This window comes from Coregonus lavaretus (genome assembly GCF_964263955.1).
Source record: "Coregonus lavaretus genome assembly, chromosome: 15".
NCBI classification, from domain to species: domain Eukaryota; kingdom Metazoa; phylum Chordata; class Actinopteri; order Salmoniformes; family Salmonidae; genus Coregonus; species Coregonus lavaretus.
In genome coordinates, this window is record NC_140002.1 from 30129659 (window position 1) to 30155222 (window position 25564).

General features: G+C 44.4%; 1 protein-coding gene across 1 annotated transcript; it reads right to left on the reverse strand.

The window, feature by feature from the left end:
• Positions 1-4767: 4767 nt before the first annotated feature.
• LOC311142028 (retinal guanylyl cyclase 2-like) lies at positions 4768-25180 on the reverse strand (the record flags this gene model as incomplete). The annotated part of the gene is made up of 18 exons (XM_084177574.1): positions 4768-4852; positions 7099-7184; positions 7349-7443; positions 8393-8491; positions 9393-9567; positions 9718-9910; positions 10110-10273; positions 20776-20924; positions 21064-21213; positions 21397-21553; positions 21652-21828; positions 21947-22030; positions 22271-22390; positions 22624-22738; positions 22868-22946; positions 23065-23434; positions 23840-24138; positions 24373-25180. The coding sequence occupies 18 exons, from the start codon at positions 25178-25180 to the stop codon at positions 4768-4770; spliced, it is 3405 nt and encodes a 1134-aa protein (XP_084033700.1).
• Between the last annotated feature and the right edge of the window lie 384 nt (positions 25181-25564).

A 25564-nucleotide genomic window follows, 5' to 3' on the forward strand; every position in this document is an offset into this window, starting at 1 on the left:
GTGCCTCCTACTGGCCCACCAACACCACAACCAGCAGCATCTGGTCTCCCATCCAGGGACCCTGCTTAGCTTCAGAGGCAAGCCAGCAGAGGGCTGCAGGGTGGTATGCTGCTGGCATGAGCTTGTAACCTGGAAAGTTTACAATTTGGGCTTTTTCATCAAAATGTTTCCCATTGGAACATTTATTCAACCCATTGCTCAGTCCATTTCTTTGTTGTAACAAAATGCATATCACTTAATGTTAAAACAAATTTACAGTTAAAAAAGAAAAAGAAAAGTGTGATATACTGATATATAAATACCATAAAACAAATGTGTCTATACATACGTGAATTTTATTGAATAAGAAAATAAATACAGTAATAACATGAAGGAAACATGATTTTAAAGAGAGGAGCATAGAAATAGTTTTATCTCTATAGAGATACAGTGAGGGAAAAATGTATTTGATCCCCTGCTGATTTTGTACATTTGCCCACTGACAAAGACATGATCAGTCTATAATTTTAATCGTAGGTTTATTTGAACAGTGAGAGACAGAATAACAACAAAAAAATCCAGAAAAACGCATGTCAAAAATGTTATAAATTGATTTGCATTTCAATGAGGGAAATAAGTAATTGACCCCCTCTCAATCAGAAAGATGTCTGGCTCCCAGGTGTCTTTTATACAGGTAACGAGCTGAGATTAGGAGCACACTCTTAAAGGGAGCTTGTTACCTGTAGAAAAGACACCTGTCCACAGAAGCAATCAATCAATCAGATTCCAAACTCTCCAACTTGGCCAAGACCAAAGAGCTCTCCAAGGATGTCAGGGCTGGAATGGGCTACAAGACCATCACCAAACAGCTTGGTGAGAAGGTGACAACAGTTGGTGTGATTATTCGCAAATGGAAGAAACACAAAATAACTGTCAATCTCCCTCGGCCTGGGGTTCCATGCAAGATCTCACCTCGTGGAGTTGCAATGATCATGAGAATGGTGAGTAATCAGCCCAGAACTACACGGGAGGATCTTGTCAATGATCTCAAGGCAGCTGGGACCATAATCACCAAGAAAACAATTGGTAACACACTACGCCGTGAAGGACTGAAATCCTGCAGTGTCCGCAAGGTCCCCCTGCTCAAGAAAGCACATATACAGGCCCGTCTGAAGTTTGCCAATGAACATCTGAATGATTCAGAGGAGAACTGGGTGAAAGTGTTGTGGTCAGATGAGACCAAAATCAAGCTCTTTGCCATCAACTCAACTCCCGTGTTTGGAGGAGGAGGAATGCTGCCTATGACCCCAAGAACACCATCCCCACGTCAAACATGGAGGTGGAAACATTATGCTTTGGGGGTGTTTTTCTGCTAAGGGTACAGGACAACTTCACCGCATCTAAGGGACGATGGACGGGGCCATGTACCGTCAAATCATGGGTGAGAACCTCCTTCCCTCAGCCAGGGTATTGAAAATGGGTCGTGGATGGGTATTCCAGCATGACAATGACCCAAAACACACAGCCAAGGCAACAAAGGAGTGGCTCAAGAAGATGTACATTAAGGTCCTGGAGTGGCCTAGCCAGTCTCCAGACCTTAATCCCATAGAAAATCTGTGGAGGGAGCTGAAGTTTCGAGTTGCCAAACGTCAGCCTCGAAACCTTAATGACTTGGAGAAGATCTGCAAAGAGGAGTGGGACAAAATCCCTCCTGAGATGTGTGCAAACCTGGTGGCCAACTACAAGAAACGTCTGACCTCTGTGATTGCCAACAAGGGTTTTGCCACCAAGTACTAAGTCATGTTTTGCAGAGGGGTCAAATACTTATTTCCCTCATTAAAATGCAAATCAATTTATAACATTTTTGACATGCATTTTACTGGATTGTTTTGTTGTTATTCTGTCTCTCACTGTTCAAATAAACCTACCATTAAAATTATAGACCGATCATGTCTTTGTCAGTGGGCAAACGTACAAAATCAGCAGGGGACCAAATACTTTTTTCCCTCACTGTAAATGTATTAATAATCTGTTGAAGTGAAGCTTCATTTTGGGAACAGTGATTTTGCAATACATTTATTTGATTAGAAAATGATTAAATTAATGTTCCAACTGGCAAATGTTTGAAAAAATATGAATGAATATTTTCTAATGGGTTGATATTTCTCAATTATCATTCAAACAATAAGAAGGCGTTAATTATTGAAGCACGACAATAAGAAAAAAAAAAAAAACAGAATGCCTTGGACCAGATTCTTCAACAGCCTACCTTATACCTTTAAGGAAATAGATTACTTCTAAGATGAATGTATCATTGAGAGAGATTACAGTACCAAATTTAAATAGAGCAGGTGAGATACACTACAGTACGTGCTACATTTTAATATACCCTTGTCATATAGTTGAGTATGAATACATTTTCATACTCTGTCCAATATTTCTACAAAGCAAAAGAGACAGTAGAGATACATACAGTATATTACACACAATATCATGGTCATTTATAGTTTATTTCAAGCAAAGAGCCAATCTCTTCCCATGTTTGTGCTGTGATGTTTTCATTCTACAGTGACTCCTAAATCAATATATTTGGTATTTTGTACATGATTGTAATACACCTTTATTTATCCCTCCTATTTCCCACATTTGCTCTATTTTTAATATACTCTTATTTTAACTAATTGCTCTGTGCAACAAATGTAATGTGTTAAAGACAGACAGTGTCTCTCCGACTTTGGCTTATTTGTGCAATGTGGATCAGCACTCGACAGGACACATGGGGTGATGCGACAGACTGTCTGTCAGACACACCCCTAACCCATCCTCTCCTCTCAACCAACCTGGTCAATTCACCTATCTGGTCTTTCACTCCAACAGGTAGGTGGAGGACTGGGCAACACAATCTGTGAAAAAAAAGGATATATTATCACTTAAAGGGATATCATAAATGCAGCACAATTCATTGGTATGTACCTGAATTGAGACAAACGAAAAGGTGTAATGGGTTCGCACTCAAAAAGATGTTGCATAAAGCTTACGTCATTATTCAATTTTTTAAATTATTTTCACTGCATCAGGGATAGCGTACATACAGTGGGGAGAACAAGTATTTGATACACTGCCGATTTTTCAGGTTTTCCTACTTACAAAGCATGTAGAGGTCTGTAATTTTTGTCATAGGTACACCTCAACTGTGAGAGACGGAATCATAAACAAAAATCCAGAAAATCACATGGTATGATTTTTAAGTAATTAATTTGCATTTTATTGCATGACATAAGTATTTGATCACCTACCAACCAGTAAGAATTCCGGCTCTCACAGACCTGTTAGTTTTTCTTTAAGAAGCCCTCCTGTTCTCCACTCATTACCTGTATTAACTGCACCTGTTTGAACTCGTTACCTGTATAAAAGACACCTGTCCACACACTCAATCAAACAGACTCCAACCTCTCCACAATGGCCAAGACCAGAGAGCTGTGTAAGGACATCAGGGATAAAATTGTAGACCTGCACAAGGCTGGGATGGGCTACAGGACAATAGGCAAGCAGCTTGGTGAGAAGGCAACAACTGTTGAAACAATTATTAGAAAATGGAAGAAGTTCAAGATGACGGTCAATCACCCACGGTCTGGGGCTCCATGCAAGATCTCACCTCGTGGGGCATCAATGATCATGAGGAAGGTGAGGGATCAGCCCAGAACTACACGGCAGGACCTGGTCAATGACCTGAAGAGAGCTGGGACCACAGTCTCAAAGAAAACCATTAGTAACACACTACGCCGTCATGGATTAAAATCCTGCAGCGCACCCAAGGTCCCCATGCTCAAGCCAGCGCATGTCCAGGCCCGTCTGAAGTTTGCCAATGACCATCTGGATGATCCAGAGGAGGAATGGGAGAAGGTCATGTGGTCTGATGAGACAAAAATAGAGCTTTTTGGTCTAAACTCCACTCGCTGTGTTTGGAGGAAGAAGAAGGATGAGTACAACCCCAAGAACACCATCCCAACCGTGAAGCATGGAGGTGGAAACATCATTCTTTGGGGATGCTTTTCTGCAAAGGGGACAGGACGACTGCACCGTATTGAGGGGAGGATGGATGGGGCCATGTATCACGAGATCTTGGCCAACAACCTCCTTCCCTCAATAAGAGCATTGAAGATGGGTCGTGGCTGGGTCTTCCAGCATGACAACGATCCGAAAACACACAGCCAGGGCAACTAAGGAGTGGCTCCATAAGAAGCATCTCAAGGTCCTGGAGTGGCCTAGCCAGTCTCCAGACCTGAACCCAATAGAAAATCTTTGGAGGGAGCTGAAAGTCCGTATTGCCCAGCGACAGCCCCGAAACCTGAAGGATCTGGAGAAGGTCTGTATGGAGGAGTGGGCCAAAATCCCTGCTGCAGTGTGTGCAAACCTGGTCAAGACCTACATATGATCTCTGTAATTGCAAACAAAGGTTTCTGTACCAAATATTAAGTTCTGCTTTTCTGATGGTCAAATACTTATGTCATGCAATAAAATGCAAATTAATTACTTAAAAATCATACAATGTGATTTTCTGGATTTTTGTAGATTCCGTCTCTCACAGTTGAAGTGTACCTATGATAAAAATGACATACCTCTACATGCTTTGTAAGTAGGAAAACCTGCAAAATCGGCAGTGTATCAAATACTTGTTCTCCCCACTGTATGTACCTGAATTGACATCACTCACATTACAAATCATTTGGGGAAATAAAGTAATTTTAAATCTATAATATGATAGTTAAACCAGGCATACCTTACAGGCTACTTATTCCTCGCCTGCCGGTCAAGGAATTTCTGTTTTCTATCTGGAGGAATCTCTTCCAAACTGATGCCATGGTTGCTCGCCCTGAGGAAACGCAAAGACAGAAGGTTTAGTGTCTTGTTTGATTGGCAGTGCACACTGAGCACTCAGACTATCTTGGAATAGGCATTAAACATATCAATCCCAGCATATGAAGCAACAAAAGCCCTGTCCACACTGACAACTGTTTTCAACAACCGCTGTTGACAACCGTGTCTCAGAATGTTCATTACAACTGAGTTTGAACTCTTAACACAGATATAAAATGTTCATGTGGACAGGGGTAAATGAGGCAACCACCAGGGTAATGTGTTAAAACATTACAGCGTTGTTTGCTGCCTGCCAGGGAGAGTGTTCATCACACATGCCTTCTGAAAGTATTCAGACCCCTTGACTTTTTCCACATTTTGTTACATTACAGCCTTATTCTAACATGGATTTAAAAATAAATAATCCTCAGCAATCTACACACAATACCCCATAATGACAAAGTGAATACAGGTTTTTATTTTAATTTTAGCAAATGTATTAAAAAAATAAAATAAAAATACCTCATTTACATAAGTATTCAGACCCTTTGCTATGAGACTCAAAATTGAGATCAGGTGCATCCTGTTTTCATTGATCATCCTTGAGATGTTTCTACAACTTGATTGGAGTCCACCTGTGGTAAATTAAATTGATTGGACATGATTTGGAAAGGCACACACCTGTCTATATAAGGTCCCACAGTTGACAGTGCATGTCAGAGCAAAAACCAAGCCATGAGGTCGAAGGAATTGTCCGTAGAGCTCCGAGACAGGATTGTGTAGAGGCACAAATCTGGGGAAGGGTACCAAAACATTTCTGCAGCATTGGAACCACCAAGACTCTTCCTAGAGCTGGCCAACCGGCCAAACTGAGTAATCGGGGAGAAGGGCCTTGGTCAGGGAGGTGACCAAGAACACGATGGTCACTCTGACAGAGCTCTAGAGTTCCTCTGTGGAGATGGGAGAACCTTCCAGAAGGACAACCATCTTTGCAGCACTCCACCAATCAGGCCTTTATGGTAGAGTGGCCAGACGGAAGCCACTCCTCAGTAAAAGGCACATGACAGCCCGCTTGGAGTTTGCCAAAAGGCACCTAAAGACTCTCAAACCATGAGAAACAACATTCTCTGGTCTGAAGAAACCAAGATTGAACTCTTTGGCCTGAATGCCAAGCGTCACGTCTGGAGGAAACCTGGCACCATCCCTACGGTGAAGCACAGTGGTGGAAGCATCATGCTGTGGGGATGTTATTCAGCGGCAGGGACTGGGAGATTAGTCAGGATCGAGGCAAAGATGAACAGAGCAAAGTACAGAGAGATCCTTAATGAAAACCTGCTCCAGAGCGCTCAGGACCTCAGATTGGGGTGAAGGTTCACCTTCCAACAGGACAACAACCCTAAGCACACAGCCAAGACAATGCAGGAGTGGCTTTGGGACAAGTCTCTGAATGTCCTTGAGTGGCCCAGCCAGAACCCAGACTTGAATCCGATCTAACATCTCTGGAGAGACCTGAAAATAGCTGAGCAGCAACGCTCCACATCCAACCTGACAGAGCTTGAGAGGATCTGCAGAGAAGAATGGGAGAAACTCCCCAAATACAGGTGTGCCAAGCTTGTAGTGTCAAAACCAAGAAGACTCAAGGCTGTAATCGCTGCCAAAGGTGCTTCAACAAAGTACTGAGTAAAGGGTCTGAATATTTATGTATTTTTAATACATTTGCAAAAAATTCAAAAAAACTGTTTTTGCTTTGTCATTATGGGGTATTGTGTGTAGATTGATGAGGGGAAAAAACTATTTAATCCGTTTTAGAATAAGGCTGTAACGTAACAAAATGTGGAAAAAGTCAAGGGGTCTGAATACTTTCCGAATGCACTGTAGTGCAGTGGGAGGTCAGGATTAATTACATTTGAGTTAAACAGACAAGTGGTAGATGAAGAATTTTACATTTGGGTGAGCACGTGAACTGAACCACGACACAAGGGTCAGGTCAGCAGCACATAGAAATTATGATTTATAAAACTTTTAGTTCCAGCCACACATTATCACACATTATCAGATTTTTCTAAATTATTTTCGGACATCTTATCCTCTATATCCACGATGACCTAGATGAAAATCAACTTTAATGCGAACTGGTTGCATGAGTACTACTGACAAGGGGCTTGGGACAAGCACCCGGCAGGACTGAGAGTCAATGAGAGTATAGTTAAGAGAAACATAAAGTACAATATAAATAGAGCAGGAAGGCTTGTTAAATCTTACCCTGGAGTAAGATCAGGCGGTCTGGGGAGAACCTTGTCGAACCCAGCTCTTCCAACCAACCAGAATGTGTTTTCAACACCCTTCCCCTGAAAGAGAAGTAGGGAATAACAGAATGTAAGTACGCATTTCACTGATAGTCTACACCTGTTGTTTACAAAGCATGTGACAAATAAAAATAGATTTGAGTGGTAAGTTAAGTGAATTCACTGTTTGGGTCTGTCTGTCTGTCTCTGTGTGTGTGTGTATCTACCTTCAGCTCTGTCATGCCCCTGGTGTCTATTTTGTAGCCCATTTTCAGTTCATGTAGGATATCGACTGTGCTTTGGTTGACATGGATTCTGTAAGCTGGGATATCAAACAACAACAGCAACCACAAAGGCAGCATTAGTCTTCAAATATTCTGACAGTTAATTCAATGTAAACAATGACCATTAGTTATTAATGTCTATAGAGTATCAACATTCGTGACATCATACAGTACTCACATATCCTACATATATTTAGATTTTCATTCATTGGTTGATCATAAATTGATTTAGTATAGAGCAACACAATATCATTTATTGTGTGTGAGCCCATAGACAGTAGTCACAAGAGCAGTTTTTTGTGCAGCAATTCATATGTATGGCCACATGGTGGGAGTAGATGTGAGATTTCCTGTACTCTTATGTCACTGACTAGTACAGACATTATATTTTAGTTTTTTTTTTACATTTTAGTCATTTAGCAAATGCTCTTATCCAGAGCGACTTACAGTTAGTGAGTGCATACATTTTCATACTGGCCCCCCGTGGGAAACGAACCCACAACCCTGGCGTTGCAAGCGCCATGCTCTACCAACTGAGCTACATATACTCACTATAGCGACTATACTGGTTGCCCCTCACTACTATAAATACCCTATGTGTTGCTAGGAATCAGCAGTTAAATAAGCATATATTGTTTTGAAAGATTAGAAGATTATGAGGTTGTTTAACTATTCGTATCATCAACCCAATGGTTTTTATAAGTGTTACATTAACTTATAACACATACAAATCTCAACACATTATGAAGTTAACAATTGCTGTACCAGCATAATTGGTGAAAGGGTATCTGAGGCAATGGAGGATATTTTGATTAAACCCTAAATTTGCCCACTAATTCTACTGATAGTCTTAAAGGATTAGTCAGGACTGCTCATCGTAAACCTCCTTAGCCTCTTGTTGCATGCACACAAATGGCAATACACCTGTCCCTATCCATAGTGACCTCACACAGCGTGATGGGCAAACAACGAGTGTGAGGTACTCACGCAACCCAGTGGACTCCATTCGAGAAGCCGTGTTGACAGTGTCTCCGAACAGACAGTACCGAGGCATCGTCAGACCCACCACTCCTGCCACCACAGGGCCTGGTGGACACAGAAACACACATGTAGATGATACACATGCTGATAAGATCAGAAGTAGCATAATTTCGGATTTATGACTTGTGATTCATGACTTATTCAAAGAGCCTCCAATATGTCTCACAGAAGTCTCTGGAGAAAAAATGGCAAATGCAGTTTAATTGCAGAATATCCTTTCAATGTTTAGCAGAGATGTCAGAATATTTATACAGAATACAATTATGTTTTTTCTGAGCTGTCCTTTACCATACCTAAAAGTAGTCACTTCTGTGTTACTAGAAACATGCAAAACCTTCCATATTAATTGGTAGGGTAGAGTAACTAGAAGAACGCATTAGGCAGTGGAGACTAATAGGATGACAGGGCTAAGTGGATGACATTTCACTGTTCCAGGAATATGTTCCAGACGGGGATCAGGTAAAAATACACTTTTGCTCCAATACTCTGATGTTAATGCCATGTTCTAGAGAATTCCAATACTCATTCTCAAATTTCATTAAATATAATATATCAAAAATGTAGTTTGCTTAAGTATTGAATTTTACTATTCATCTGTTAACTTTGTTGCATATGCATGAACTGCAATGTATAGCAGTTGATCTCATGGACTGCCAGTCATTGCATCTATAGCTCCATCTATGAATTTGACAGTAACATTTCTCCAGCCCCGTGTATGCACGCATGAGTGTAAGTCGCTTTGGATAAAAGCATCTGCTAAATGGCATATATTATTATTATATTATCCCACAGCTTAACAGCAAACCAAGTGGCGGGGCTACCGTTTGGCTGAAAAACGAATGAAGAATTGTGGCTTTCAAGAGAAAAGGCCAGTCAATATGTCTACATTATGAATGCTGAGACAGAGGATTAAAAAATGACAAATAATTTTAGATGGGCCACGCACCAGAGTGAAGGCCGATACGAATCTTGACCTTGACGTCAGGCATGTGCCTCATCTTGAAGGTTCCAATACAGTGGAGGATGTCCAGGGACATGTTGGACATCTCAGCTGCGTGGCGTCTACCGTTCCGGTTTGGAACTCCAGAGGCTACCATGTAGGCATCTCCGATGGTCTCCACCTGAAGGCCACACAATCAATATCTTTATAGTCCGAATTGGGAAATTTGGAATCCACCCATTTACTTCCAGGATTTGTATTGAACGTAGAACAAGCTTCCATTGCATCACTAATAGGACACAACTCTTTTGCAGCAGGACAGGATTCTCACCTTGTAGACATCATGCTGCCCGATGATGGCATCAAAGAGTGTGTAGAGATCATTGAGTAAGTCTACCACCTCAATGGGCTCGCTGAGTGCAGAGATGGTGGTGAAGCCCACAATGTCACTGAAGTACAGAGTGACCTCAGAGAAGTGCTCTGGTTTCACAGGCTTGCCTGTCTTAAGGGCCAGGCACACAGACCTATAGTGTAAGACAAGACAAGGGAGTGGATAGATGGATGCGGATAGAGGTTAGGAGAATAAATAACAAGCGGCCAATTAACTAAAACACTTGCACAGTAATACAATTCAATATTCTCAATACAGAGACATTTTTTATTTTTGATGTTGCAAATAGACATGTGAAGCTTTGTGGGAGGTGGGAGGAGAGGGGGGCTGACCTGGGCAACATCTGGGCCAGCAGCTGGTCAGTCTTCTTCCTCTCCACCTCCAGCTCCTCTGTCCTCTCCCTGATCAGGTCCTCAAGGTTGGTGGAGTACTGCTCCAACATACGCAGCATTGAGTCTATGATGTTGGTCTTCTTCCCCTTGGTTATACTCTTGAACTAAAGTATGAAAGGAAAACATAGAACATGCAGTGAGGAGGTGAAGTGTGTTACATATTACTGTAATATAGTTCACAAAAAGCATGTCGCTTTGAGTTCTTGTTAGCTTGAGACTGAGTTCATTGTGTTCAGGTGTGTGCCCTTTGCATGTCTGTGAAAAAAATTGTAGGGCGAATTCAACCCATCTATACTGAAGCATCTGGCTGACTGAATACCAGGCCAATCTGAGGTGCCTGGAACCAGCAGAGCTCACCAAGTAGACATCTACCTGTCTGCAACTGCCCACCAACAGCAGAGATGAAAGACAGGACAGGATCTAATCACTCTCTCCTCCTTCCCCACCATATTCAGGATTAAAGGTAACAATTAAGTACCTTACTGTGGTTGTTTTCAATTAAAATTGTCAAAAGGAAACAAAAATTGCTTCTTAGCAAAGAGCAATTTCTCAAGCAAGAAATTTGCTAGTACTGTCTGGGAGTGGTCTGAGTGGGACGAGGAAAACTGGCAGAGAGGGTTGGAACTGTTTGTTATTGGTATATTAACTAATTTACAACCTGGTGATGTTACCTGGCAGGCCAAAACTCCAACCCAACAAAACAGACTGAAATTACAGGTGGTCTTTTGAAACAGCTCTTACACTAAAAGGGTATTATCGTAATTTTCAGAATTTCACAGTATTATTCCAACCTTATAGTGAGGAAATATAATATACAGTGGTATAGTGCTATTTTTTTAGGTGATGGAGCAAAACAATTATAATTAAATTACGTCATAATTTCCTCAATCAAAGTTTGTACTGACAGATGTAGCCAATTGAATAACCTATCAATATAGAATATGCATAATATGAATCCTCCAATTGCAAAGTCTGCCTATGCCCACATATTGTCTCAAGAAAATGTTATATTTCTAATACCCTCAAACACAGGCTACCTAAAAGTTCAAACTGCATCTCCATGCCAATCATTTGATTAATCTCCATCAGCTACATGGAAATATGAATTTAGATCTTCTTGAATTACTGTTTCGTGAGCAAATTAGAGCAGATGGTGTTAACAAACTATTAGCCTTTCTTGTGTTTTGTTTCAATCAAAGCATATATCCTGCCTAGTGGTATGCTCTGTTGAGTTTTGGCGCATGAGACATTTTTTGGAACTATTCAGTTTCAGCTAACCATCCTAAAATCTCATTAGAAATGAGATGTTTTTGGTGTAACAGTAACGTTATAGACCTACTATGCGATGGTATTATATTCGGTTCTGTTATGTAAAATGCAAATGAATCATTATGTGATCTTGCCAGACATTGATTTAGCTATGATATAACTTTACTAAACAAGCACGTTTGTGGGAAGTGATAATCTTATATTTGTAATAATAATAATAATAATAATAATAATAATAATAATAATAAATGATAATAAGTGATGAGTATGACTATTAGGTGTAGGCAACAGATCTTGAGCAGACGTCATTTTAAGCAATTGGAGCACCCTTCATGGTGCTTAAAAGACAGTACCAGGATGTTAAACAAGAGCTGCCGCTTTCAAGGAGAGGGACACTAATCTGGACGCTTATAAGAAATCCCGCTATGCCCTCAGACGAACCATCAAACAGGCAAAGCGTCAATACAGGACTAAGGTTGAATCCTACTACACAGGCTCTGACGCTCCTCGGATGTGGCAGGGCTTGCAAACTATTATGGACTACAAAGGGGAACCCAGCTGTGAGCTGCCCTGTGACGCGAGCCTACCAGACGGGCTAAATGCCTTTTATGCTCGCTTCGAGGCAAGCAGCACTGAAGCATGCATGAAAGCACCAGCTGTTCCGGACGACTGTGTGATCACGCTCTCTATAGCCGATGTGAGCAAGACCTTTAAAACAGGTCAACATTCACAAGGCTGCGGGGCCAGACAGATTACCAGGACGTGTACTCAGAGCATGTGCGGACCAACTGGCAAGTGTCTTCAATGACATTTTCAACTTCTCCCTGACCAAGTCTGTAATACCTACATGTTTCAAGCAGACCACCATAGTCTCTGTGCCCAAGAAAGCGAAGGTAACCTGCCTAAATGACTACCGCCCCGTAGCACTCACGTCAGTAGCCATGAAGTGCTTTGAAAGGCTGGTCATGGCTCACATGAACACCATCATCCCGGAAACCCTAGACCCACTTCAATTCGCATACTGCCCCAACAGAGCCACAGATGACGCAATCTCAATAGCACTCCACACTGCCCTTTCCCACCTGGACAAAAGGAACACCTATGTGAGAATGCTGTTCATTGACTACAGCTCAGCGTTCAACACCATAGTGCCCACAAAGCTCATCACTAAGCTAAGTACCCTGGGACTAAACCTCCCTCTGCAACTGGATCCTGGACTTCCTGACGGGCCGCCCCCAGGTGGTAAGGGTAGGCAACGACACGCTGATCCTCAACACAGGGGCCCCTCAGGGGTGCGTGCATTGTCCCCTCCTGTAATCCCTGTTCACCCACGACTGCGTGGCCAAGCACGACTCCAACACCATCATTAAGTTTGCTGACGACACAACAGTGGTAGGCCTGATCACCGACAACGATGAGAAAGCCTATAGGGAGGAGGTCAGAGACCTGGCAGTGTGGTGCCTGGACAACAACCTCTCCCTCAATGTGAGTAAGACAAAGGAGCTGATCGTGGACTACAGGAAAAGGAGGGCCGAACACACCCCCATTCACATCAACGGGGCTGTAGTGGAGCAGATCGAGAGTTTCAAGTTCCTTGGTGTCCACATCACCAACAAACTATCATGGTCCAAACACACCAAGACAGTCGTGAAGAGGGCACGACAACGCCTTTTCCCCCTCAGGAGACTGAAAAGATTTGGCATGGGTCCCCAGATCCTCAAAAAGTTCTACAGCTGCACCATCGAGAGCATCCTGACCGGTTGCATCACCGCCTGGTATGGCAACTGCTCTGCATCCGACCGTAAGGCGCTACAGAGGGTAGTGCATACGGCCCAGTACATCACTGGGGCCAAGCTTGCTGCCCTCCAGGACGTATATACTAGGCGGTGTCAGAGGAAGGCCCAAAGAAATTGTCAAAGACTCCAGTCACCCAACTCATAGACTGTTCTCTCGCTACCACATGGCAAGTGGTACCGGAGCGCCAAGTCTAGGTCCAAAAGGCTCCTTAATAGCTTCTACCCCCAAGCCATAAGACTGCTGAACAATTAATCAAGTTGCCACCCAGACTATTTACATTGACCCCCCCCCCCCCCCCCCCCTTTGTTTTTACACTGCTGCTACTCGCTGTTTATTATCAATGCATAGTCACTTTACCCCTACCTACATGTACAAATTACCTTGACTAACCTGTACCCCCGCACATTGACTCGGTACCGGTACCCTGTATATAGCCTCGTTATTGTTATTTTCTTGTGTTACTTTTTATTAAATGTTTTACTTTAGTTTATTTAGTAAATATTTTCTTAACTCTATTTCTTGAACTGCATTGTTGGTTAAGGGCTTGTAAGTAAGCATTTCACGGTAAGGTCTACACCTGTTGTATTCGGCGCATGTGACAAATAAAATTTGATTTGATTTGAACAAGTTGAACCAACTTGTGGTGCTGAAGGATAGCTCTGCGCATTTGGCCAGCTCAGGAACAAACAATAATTAGCAGTAGGCCTATAACCTATCTTGTGTAGCTATTTGTAGGCTATAGCCTAATATAAATACAAATACATATAGTTTAATATCATTGCACTGTTTGTGAGGAGAGCTTTATTGTGAGTAGGCATTTCATTGTATTGTGTAGCTTTTACACGCTGTATCATAAATACACTTTGATTTGATTAGCTTAAACACATGGTTACAATCTACCCTATTAAAGACTAAAAGAAAACAGAGAGGTGAACTATCAATTCATATAATTTATTTACATAGTTTAAGCATGCTATCAAATCAATTGACCAAGTAGTGAGCCTAAACCTTTACTATGTAGAATTGCAGGAAATTAATTTTAACTCAAGATTTCAGCATGTAAATCTTGGTGGGACAAACTCAACATTTTTTTTTTTTTATGCATGCCTGACTCCACCCTTGCTCTCCATTCAGACTGGACTACATAAGCATTGCACGAAACCGCGCATAATGAGCACTAGTAATAGTGTATATTTGTAGGCACCAACTCCACCATGGCTCATTGGCCAAAGCCTATGGGGAAATGTATGGCGGTTTTGTAGTCTTGGGGGGGATAAACACCAAAAATAGGGTCTGTGGTAAACACAAGCTTAGAAGAGCTTATACATTTTTTCTATGAGATCATTTTGTGTATTTTGAAGCATTTATGTAATCAAAATAAGCACATAAAGGCTTCAGAATTCATATAACGGTCATGTTAACTGACTGATATTATCTCATAGAACAAAACATATAAGATCTCCTAAGCATGTTAACCTCAGACCTTATTTTCAGCGTTTTTCCCAAAACCCCATTCTTTCCACATTAATTTCCCCCATAGGAATGGCTGAATGAACCAGAGGTAACTCATTTCCGGTTTTTAGGACTACAAGCTGGCGAGCTCTATTGCTGCCCAACTTCTGTTTCACTAGATGTAGTGAAAATAGGTAACTGGAATGCACCTTTTGTCCATTGATCTCACCTCAGTCTCAGTGGACTGAGCTGATATCAATCTTGGACTATTGAACAGGGATATTTAAACAATATTGCACGAGGGGGTGTGGTAGATGGCCAATACACCACGGCTAATGGCTGTTCTGGATACAGCCCTTAACCCTGGTATATTGGCCATATATCACAAACCCCCCAAGGTGCCTAATTGCTATCATGAACTGGTTACATAATTAATTAGAACAGTAAAAATACATGTTTTGTCATACCCTTGGTTTACGGTCTGATATACCACGCTGTCAGCCAATCAGCATTCAGGGCTGGAACCACCCAGTTTATAATTTTCCTTTGTGCATGAAAGGACTCATTCGGACCTCGACCAGGAGCCACTACAGAGTTTACTTAAACTAATTCAATGTTGTCTCCTCATCCCTAAAATCCCTGCTTGGCTTGAGCGTGTAAATCTGTGTGTCCCTCTATATTATTTAGGCTATCTTTCTCCTAGACATTCCTGCGTTGTTTCGTTTTAGAGTTATTAGAATAACTGCTTGCCTGACCCTTTTGGGCCATCTAATTCTCCTATTCCCTGTTGAGTTTGAATCTGTAACCATATCGTATCATTTTGCCCCAAATCCTTCATTAATCATTCATCCTGTAAAATGAATTGCTTTATCTTGATGCGCTTAAAATAAATCTTATTCGTTTATAAAGTATTCGCTGCCTCTGAGATATGAATTTGTCTTGTCATTCAATAACTCAATTTCTTTCAGAATTATAATAATTGTAGGTAGTTATAATTGCAAGGTCGGCCCTCTCATTAGGCAGGATTAGGAGGCCGCCTATGGCGGCAGATTGACGAGGGCGGCATTTTCTGAGCTAAACGGGGCAAGACGCACCTCCAACAACAACACATAAAACCTCACATAATTCTGCAAAAAAACAATGACAATTTCTCTCAACCAGTGACATATGGGTTTTTAGGTGAGTGCTGATGCCGCCTTGTGATAAACAGTACCCACTTTGTCAAAGGTAGGGGCGCAAAATATTTGTCTTGTCCATTCCCAGCGCGCCTCTCCAGGGGTCTGTTGGAGAGACGCATCGCTGCAGCGCTCCACCAACGTTCCATCAAAAAAAACATCTAACATAAATCATGTAGCAGATATAGGGTATGGTAGAAAGAGTATGTTGCCTTTTCTGTAGCCTACAGGCTGGAGATAAAATGTATGACAATGTAATGAGATGACAATGTAATGAGACGGACACTTTTTACATCGTACAGGCTTTTCCGATCAAATAGCCTAACCGAAATGGCGCCCAATCAATAAAGAAAATGTGCTGTCATGTTAAACAACATATCAGAAAAACAGGACAGGTCAAAGTAAAATTGACAATATGGAAGAGACAATCACAACTGTTGTCCAGGAGTTTCATCCCATTGTCATAATCAGTGGTTTCAAGTTTGTATCCCTCCATCCTTTTTTGGTGCAGTCCAGAGCAGCCTTGATTTCCACATCCATGGACATTGGTTTTTGGTTAGGTCTGGACAAAATCTGAACCAATCATAGATGTCTATGTTTGGTTCAGATTTTGTCCGGTCTGGATCAGCCTTGATTTGGCCCAATATAGATGTCTATAAATTACATATTTTCAACTTTAATTCAGAAGCGAAACTGAACCTGATTTCAATGTCCGGAAAATATGTATTTTTCAACATCCGGAAAAGATGCCTTTTGAATGTCCTGGAAAATATGTATTTTTAAGGTCTTGCCTAGGGCGGCAGGCAAGGACCTGCCATGTATAATTGTAACTATTTATAGTTTCCTACCGACTACAAAAGTGTTGGTGGTGCTCCGACTTTCACATGTAATATTGTAAATTAATAACCTAATGAATTAGACATTATCATAGTGTAGCACATGGGGATGTGTGAAACTTACTCCTCAGCCTTACGTGTCCTGCTTGGGTCACCTCATTAACTAGATTTTGAGGTGGCGCGATCTGCTAATACACTTAAGGGAGGACGGTCACGTGTGCTAGTAAGGCAGAGGTCCCGAGTTTGCGCCAGGTATGGGCCGAGTCGGGAGGAAGTGGTACTCGCTAAGCAAGCAGCATGGTGTCCTTTACAATAGCATATTACACCATTCTTTTACAACATGTTGTTACGAAACCGACTAGCATGCTAATATTGTTGCTCTCGCTAAGAGTAGGGGTCTTAGGCCTAGTTAACTGGTCTGTAACCAAAATTTAAGATGTGCATCTAGGTGAAAAATCAGTGTATGCACCTAGCTGTTGAATGTACATGTGCCCAGGGAGACAGCAACCTTACCTTGGTCCAGGGCCAGCTCTGTCTCTCTTGACCTCTTGGTCGGCCAGTCCAAACTGTCACGCCCTGGCTCTGGGACTCTGTTATGTTGAGCCAGGGTGTGTTGTTTCTATGTGTTTTGTGTTCTAGGTTTATTATCTAGCTCTTGTGTTTCTGTGTTGGCCGGGGTGGTTCTCAATCAGAGGCAACGAGTATCAGCTGTTGCTTGTTGTCTCTGATTGGGAACCATACTTAGGCAGCCTGTTTTCCACAGTGTTTTGTCGGATCTTGTTCCGTGTATGGTTAGTGTCTGTTACCAAGGACGTCACGTATCGTTTTGTTGTTTTGTTCGTGTGGTACTCTAATAATAAAAGTATGTTCGCAAATCACGCTGCGCATTGGTCCACTCCCTTCAACGATCGTGACACAAACGGATTATTGATTGGATCAGATGATGACAAAAATTAATATATTGTGACGTCACGAGAGGCTACACAGCTTTCAGCGGGATTGCTCAAGTAGTGCAAGGAGACAAGGTTCAAACAAAACAAGGATTTTATTATAGGTCTTGGGAAATTAACGAAAATATAACAAAATTCTGTTCTCTTGTGGCTCTTTAAGGGTTAACAGTTCAGGGATGTCTCTTCCACATCCAAAATCATAATTCTCACTCGCTCAGATAACTTTTCCCCAGCCTTACTGTAGTCCACGTTGCAGCTAGTGGCCAACCCAGCAAAAAGTCCTTCCAAATGTCTCTCACGTATTTCCACAGGTGCATATATCCAAAGGTGAGTATTTCCCAAAGGTAAGTATCTCCAAATCCTTATATTCCTCATGGAAGTGGACGTGCAGCACTCTTGTCCTCCAGAGAGCCCAGGTTGGAGACTGTGTTTCTTCACCCCCCACACACTCCCTCCGTGTCCCTTCCCTTCCCAAACCTTCAGCTCATCAGCTCCTGATTTGTTTCAGCTGCGTGGGAAGATTGGCCATAGAGGGGTGGAGTTCCCGACCATACCAGCAGATGGAGCCATAGCTGTCTGGGTTTGCAGCCACCTCAGGGGGATGTAACGTCCCTCCAGGACACAGCCTCTCGTGACATCACACATCCCCCTCCTCGGGACCGACGTCCTCGTCGGGGTAAAGGCAGCGAAGAAGGCATCACGCCGGGAGAGGGCGTCCGCATTGCCGTGGTGCTTGCCAGCCTTGCTTCTCCGTTTCCGAGGTACTCGGGTTATCCTCTCCTGAGACTCTCTCCAGAGTGGGTAAAAGGCTGGGCAGTCTCGTCCAATTAGGACAGGGACGGGGAGGGAATCAACCACCCCCGCCGTCGTGTGTATGGTTCCCCGTGTGCTGGTCATTGTAAGTTCAGTAATGGGGTATTCTCTGGTGTCCCCATGGACACAGGAAACTGGGAGGACTTTCCCCGGGGTCAGACACGTTGGGCCCACCAAATCCTTACGCACCAGGGTGGCCCGGCTACCAGAATCCAGTAAGGCCTCCACATCATGGTGATTCACAGTTACCGGGCAGGTGGGGGGTCGATCTGGGCCGCCATCTACGACTCCCAAGAGCGAGGCAACACGGTGTGTGGGTGCCGAGCTGGAGGACTCCGCAGTGGGCATAGGTTCATCGGCTGGTTTCCCACACTGCCAGGAGATATGTCCCATCTCCCCACACCGGTAACACTGTCGAGTTTCCCCCTCCTGGTGTACTCTTCTTGGACCCGCCTGGTTTCTGGCTCCCCCTGGAGCCGGGATAAGTCCTGACGTGGCTGGGTTCGAGACCTTGGGGTCCTTTGGACGGGTTCTTCCCATTTGTGGTGGGGCCGCACTCCTGGGGTCTTTTCGGGAAGCATTCAGCATCTCCGCTGTGGCCTGGTACTTTTCCACAGCTTCCACGGTCAGATCAGCCGTGGTCAAGGTCTGTTGACTGATGAACCGTTTTGCCTCATAAGGCAGGGCGCGTAGGTAACGATCCACCACAACGGCCTCCACCACCGCCGCTGCTGTATTCCTCTGCGGATCCAGCCATTTCCTTGCGATTCGGACAAGTTCATGCATCTGCGCCCGAGGAGGTTGGTCTGGTTGGAAGGTCCAGCTGTGAAAGCGCTGGGCCATACCAAACTTTGTGAGTCCATATCTGCTGAGGATCTCAGACTTCAGGGCATCATAGTCAGTAACCTGGTCAGGGCCCAGGTCCCGGACAGCATTCAGCGATTCCCCGGTTAGAAAGGGGGCTAACAGACCAACCCACTGTTGCTTGGGCCAGGCTTCCCTAGTGGCCGTGGCCTCAAATGCATGCAGGTATGCCTCAATGTCATCGGTAGCTCCCATCTTAGATATAAAGTCACTTGCCTTTATTGGGCGGGTATTTTGGACAACCCTCTGTCTCTGCAACTGCAATTCCTCTGCCTTCAGAAGGTTGGCTTTCTTTTGCTCCTCCAAGAGAGCCACGTTTGCTTGCATCTGGGCTTGCTGGCCAGCAACAAGGGCTTTCAATATGTCCTCCATTTCAGTCGGCGGGGAGCCTACGGCCAACGTGGAAAACTGGGTGATCAAACCTTCGGTATCCTCCTCTGACATGCACTATTAACGCTTGAGCTTGCCTGTATTCTCCACCATCTGTGACGTCACGAGAGGCTACACAGCTTTCAGCGGGATTGCTCAAGTAGTGCAAGGAGACAAGGTTCAAACAAAACAAGGATTTTATTATAGGTCTTGGGAAATTAACGAAAATATAACAAAATTCTGTTCTCTTGTGGCTCTTTAAGGGTTAACAGTTCAGGGATGTCTCTTCCACATCCAAAATCATAATTCTCACTCGCTCAGATAACTTTTCCCCAGCCTTACTGTAGTCCACGTTGCAGCTAGTGGCCAACCCAGCAAAAAGTCCTTCCAAATGTCTCTCACGTATTTCCACAGGTGCATATATCCAAAGGTGAGTATTTCCCAAAGGTAAGTATCTCCAAATCCTTATATTCCTCATGGAAGTGGACGTGCAGCACTCTTGTCCTCCAGAGAGCCCAGGTTGGAGACTGTGTTTCTTCACCCCCCACACACTCCCTCCGTGTCCCTTCCCTTCCCAAACCTTCAGCTCATCAGCTCCTGATTTGTTTCAGCTGCGTGGGAAGATTGGCCATAGAGGGGTGGAGTTCCCGACCATACCAGCAGATGGAGCCATAGCTGTCTGGGTTTGCAGCCACCTCAGGGGGATGTAACGTCCCTCCAGGACACAGCCTCTCGTGACATCACAATATACAAAAAGGAAAACTACAAATGACGTGCCCAAAGTAAAGAATCAAAACCAAACTAAAGGCCACATGGCCACCAAACCAACCAGCAGCCTCACGACTCCAAGCTGGCACTCTGACTGATGATCACCTTAAGTGGCGGCACCTGATGTGCTTTTAAACCAGGCTCAGCACTTGGACAAGGTTGCTGCTGCCCCCTGGGGGAATGGAGTGTGGAAGTGGTAGTGAGCTGGAGTGTGCTGTCTAAACTACCTGACCTATTCCATAACAATGTACTGTATGTGTGTGTATGTATATATGTAGCTTTGTGTATGTTTGTGTATAGTAAAGTAGGCAACCTGTTTGAAGATCTCCTCGAAGGTGGGTCTCATGTCTGGCTTCTCACTCCAGGCCTGTTTCATGACCTGGATCACCTCTAGTGGAGCCTCATCCGCTGACACAGTGGGCCGACACAGTGGTGGGGGGGATTTCAACTTACTGAGGATCTCTGTCAAACACACACACACACCTATACTGTCCAATAATTGTACTGTTCATATTGGCATGGTGGCCGTCCTGCTGTATTTGTTTTACATCTGACACAACTAGCCCCATGTATGGTGGTACTGTTTGATATGAGGTCTCACCCTTGGGAGGCATGTCCAGCATGCAGAAGGGAGCAGAGCGGGCGATGACCTCCTGCATAACGATGGCGAAGCTGTAGACGTCCCCATGGAATGTTCCTCTCTTCATCAGCTTGGAGTTCCTTAGCAGCTCTGGAGCCGTCCACAGTTGATCTGTTAGGTGGACCAGGGAGTTAGGGGACAAGAGTGGCGGGTTGGATTAAGTGTTTTTCACACACAACCTGACCAGGGGGGAAAACGAACAAGTGTCTTTATTTTCTTGTAATTACTTGGTAAATGATGAGAATGATTAGCTGTCTCTGATACGTTGTCCTGTATGTGTCCCCATGGACTTACCCTCAGGCCTGCCTTCGTCAAAGTTGATGCTCTGGGTGGATAAGATCTCGTTGAAGCCGTACTCAGTCACCTTCAGCACAAAGCGTCCGTCCACCACACAGTTTCGGGACTTCAGGCGCCCGTGGATGACATGCCGGTTGTGCAGGTACTTCATTCCCTGGGAGGGAAAGAAAAGATTGAGGACAGAGTGTAAACAATGAGGAGAGAGATATAGTCAGAAATGTCTATGAATGTGAGAGTTGTTTTCCCCCTCACCCTGATCAGATCCATCAACAGGGAGGACTTGAACATCCAGTCGAGACGCATTTCCTCATTGTTGAGAAGGTCCTCCAAGCTGCCCCTGCTACAGTGCTCTGTCACAATACCAAAGATCCCTGAGTCGAGGAACAGGCCAAGCAACAGGTTGAGGTTCTCATGCCGCATGTCCCTGAGCTGAGAGAGGGGGAGAAGATAGAGAGGAGAAGTAGGTTATGACAGAGGAACAGCGCAGCGTTCAGACAGCGCTTCAATGTCTTGCTGTTTTCACTGACTCACTCAGTCAGTCACTCACCTTGGTGAAAATATTTGTAGTGCTATCACTGACACTTGACACAGTGTTTCCATTGGGACATCTCTTCAACCAAACCCAGTCACCCTAGTGAACACAGAATATAAAGGTATTAGCAAATGTTTATCTGGAAAACCCAAAATGCAAGGGACAGGGACACTAAACAGAGATGTATTTGTTTATAACTGTTTGTCACCAAGACAGGCAAGAGTAGCAACATTGGGTGTTATTTCTTGCATGCAGCACATCAAACATTGGAATATTGGATTGCTGTCTCTGTTTGACAGTAGTTTTACATTAGATTCACCACATTAACATGTGACCCACCTCGAAGACGGCGACGTTGGAGCTGTCAGGGGTGGAGCAAAAGTAGCTGCGTCCCGACACGGAGTGGCGAGGCGTTTTCACGTCCAGCTGACTCTTCATCATACTATCCTCATTCAGCTTCTACAGAGAGACAGAGAGAGACAGAGAGAGACACAGAGAGAGAGAGAGAGAGAGAGAGAGAGAGAGAGAGAGAGAGAGAGAGAGAGAGAGAGAGAGAGAGAGAGAGAGAGGTTACAAGGGCTTCAGAATAGAAAGTCCATCAAAGATAAGGGACTTTAAAACAGACACAAACTCACACACAAATACAGTATTTAGGCTATAGGCCTTTATGGTATGATAGGCATCAAGCTGACCCTTATGCTGTTCTGGGTATTGATGAAAATCAGGTCATCCAGATTCAAGACTACTTTTAAGGACCCTCCTCCTCCCCCTGATCCTCCAAAGCTGATTCCAATCCGGCCATCTCTCCTGATCAGACACAAAGGGGAAGACCCCAAAACATCAGTAACCTCATTTACAAACGAAAGTGTGTTCAATGCAGAAGACAAAATAGGCAGCTGATTGGCACACTCCTCCCTGTGTTTGAGCTTAACTTACTTCATATAGAAGGCAACTCCACCTCCAACCAACCCACAGAACAGGACAAACAGAAAGAGGATAGTACCTGCGTCCATTCCTAAAGGCAGAGAAGGGGATAGAAAGAGAGTGATGAAGAGAAAGAGTTAGAGGGAACACAGACCTCATTTTACCATAGGCTACTGGTACATCACTGACCCCAACGCTAGACCACCTACCCCCACCACAGGTGATGTATGGACTGAACCAGCAACGGGAGTCTGTGCTGGGGCTACTGCCTGCAAAGTGGATGGAGCGCCCATTGTACTTGACCGCCCCAAATTTGCCAAGGGTGTGGGGGGCCTCCAGAGTGTGTGTCATGTAGAGTTTATCTCCCCCGTCAGAGTCCAGGACCACGTAGCGAGCCAGCATCCCCAACCCATCTTTGTCGGATGAGATGTGCTGGTTGAAGCCCTCAAATTTGACCCCTCCATCGCTCTCGAGCATGGTTTCCCCATCCACCCAGCGCCCCGCTGCCATGCGACTCTTCTCCACTGCATAGGCCATGTAGTATATCATGTTGTAGATGGTGCCGAAAAATGGAGACACCTATGTCAGGGGAGAAGAGTGGTGACAATGTATAAATCATTTATCTGACCGACTGTTATTGAAGACTCTGTCTGTAGACTCTTTAGACTGGCAGTAAGGGTTTTGATGATGTTAGGCAGGGAGTACAGAAATAGAGGAACATACCATTACCAAGACAGTGGTACGGCACTGACAAACCACTGGTCATTATCATTAATAATAAAACATTCCAACAACATTCATATGTATTTGGTTTTAAGGCTAGAGAGGTCCAAAGACCTATAGGTTACCTGTTTGTGAAGAACTAAAACTCAAGAGTACTGTTGCTCATCCAAAGGTGCTTGCTACAGTACTGCATGTCCATGGCATGTGTGACTAATGATGACTAGATGAATATCCCAGGAGCTGTGTTCTGGGATGTCTCACCTGATCTGGTGGAGTGCTGGTGCGGATCTCAAATTTCTCCTGAGCATTTTTGAAGCTCTGATAGAAAGTATTCTCGCCAGAATCCATGGTGATTGTGAGAACTGCATCGTAGGCCTTTCTCAACAAGCTGTCATTGGTCAGGGCATGAAGGTTTGTGCCCTTGGGCAGTGAGTATGTGAGGGTGTCGTAGGGGATGAAAACGTAGCCACGATCTATCATACGTATGTTCAAGGCAGAGGTTAAGAGCTGATACTGGGCCACACCACCGATCAAAGCTGAGTGCATGCACATGATGACCACTGCAGAGACAGAGAAGGGGGAGAAGGAAAGAAGGAGGAGAACAGGAGGAGAGTAAAAGGTTAGTGAAGACAGAGATAGAGGACAGAAGAAGGGAATAGTAGAGACAATTATTAGTCATTACAGTGTGGCAGTGTCATACAATGGAATAGATGACAGTGAGTCAGTGATGTTGTGTATCTTTCCTCTCACCTTTTATCACACACACACACACACACACAAACGCGCATACACACCTCTGACACGGTCTAACTCCTGTATCCTTTTCAAGGCTTTTGTGGGACCATCCTTATCAGGCTCCATGGTGACCACAGTGCTGACCGGCAGGCCCAGGGCCCTCAGAGAGGCCGCCAGCTCGTGTCCCGTAGCTTCCCACAGGTCATCCTCTGATGTCACGATGGTCACATGGGCCCAGCGAAAGTACCGCAGCATAGAAAACAGAACCCGGGAGGACAGAGGCAAGGGCCGATGAAAGGTGGGATACTGTCCATCCTCCATGTTGGGTTTCAGGCAGCCCCAGGAAAGAAGGGGCTTATTCCAGTTTTTCGCAAACAGGGCAGCCGATGAGCAGTAGCCTGGGTTAGTAGGGCCGAGGAAAGCCGAGCCATAGCCTTCCAGAGAGGTGAAGCGGGCCAGAGCATGGGATGTTTTACAGTCCTCGTTGACCAGAGTGTAGTCATACCAGTAGCCTTTCTTAGTGTAGGGGTCCTTGTTGAGGCGGGCGGTGGCCAGGCGGGCGGCCAGGTCAGGGAGGGCTTTGGAGTACATAGGGTCACATGTCCAGGGCCCAACTATGGCCACAGTGAAAGTGGCGCCCCAGGCCTCACAGGGTAGATAGGTGACCATCAGCAGGGGCAACATAAGCCAGTTGCCCCACCAGCTTCTGGAGCGTAGCACTGCAGATGAAGATGTGGGGGTCGTACTGTTCATTGTATCTGTATCCTCTGTCCTTCTTTGTCTCCTCTCCCTCATTGAGGGATCTTGTGTCCATCGTGGGTGGTGGGAGAGGTTGAGGAGGAAACTAGAGTTTCTGTGAGCTGCCATTGTCCCACAGGGCTTCTATCTAGAGTCAGCCAACACAGATGAGGAGTGGAGGGTTGGAAGTGAGGGAAGAGTGTGTTTGTGTGTGTGGAAGAGTGTGTGTGAGGGAAGTGTGTGTGTGTGTGTGTGTGTGTGTATGTGTTCTGACCCCTAGTGCTCTGTAGGGCACTAGCCCAGAGCTGGGAAGGTCACCACTGGACTCCCAACCATTGCTGCTTCCATGGAATATATGAGAAAGAGGGAGAGAGAGAGCACAAAGTTAGACATTTTGACACATATATTATTTACCGTCTCAATTTTCTAGGACAAAACTCTGTTATTGTTGGTGAGCTACAGTGTCAGAGGCTCGGAAATGCGCTGTTTCTATAATAATTGGACTTTAAATAT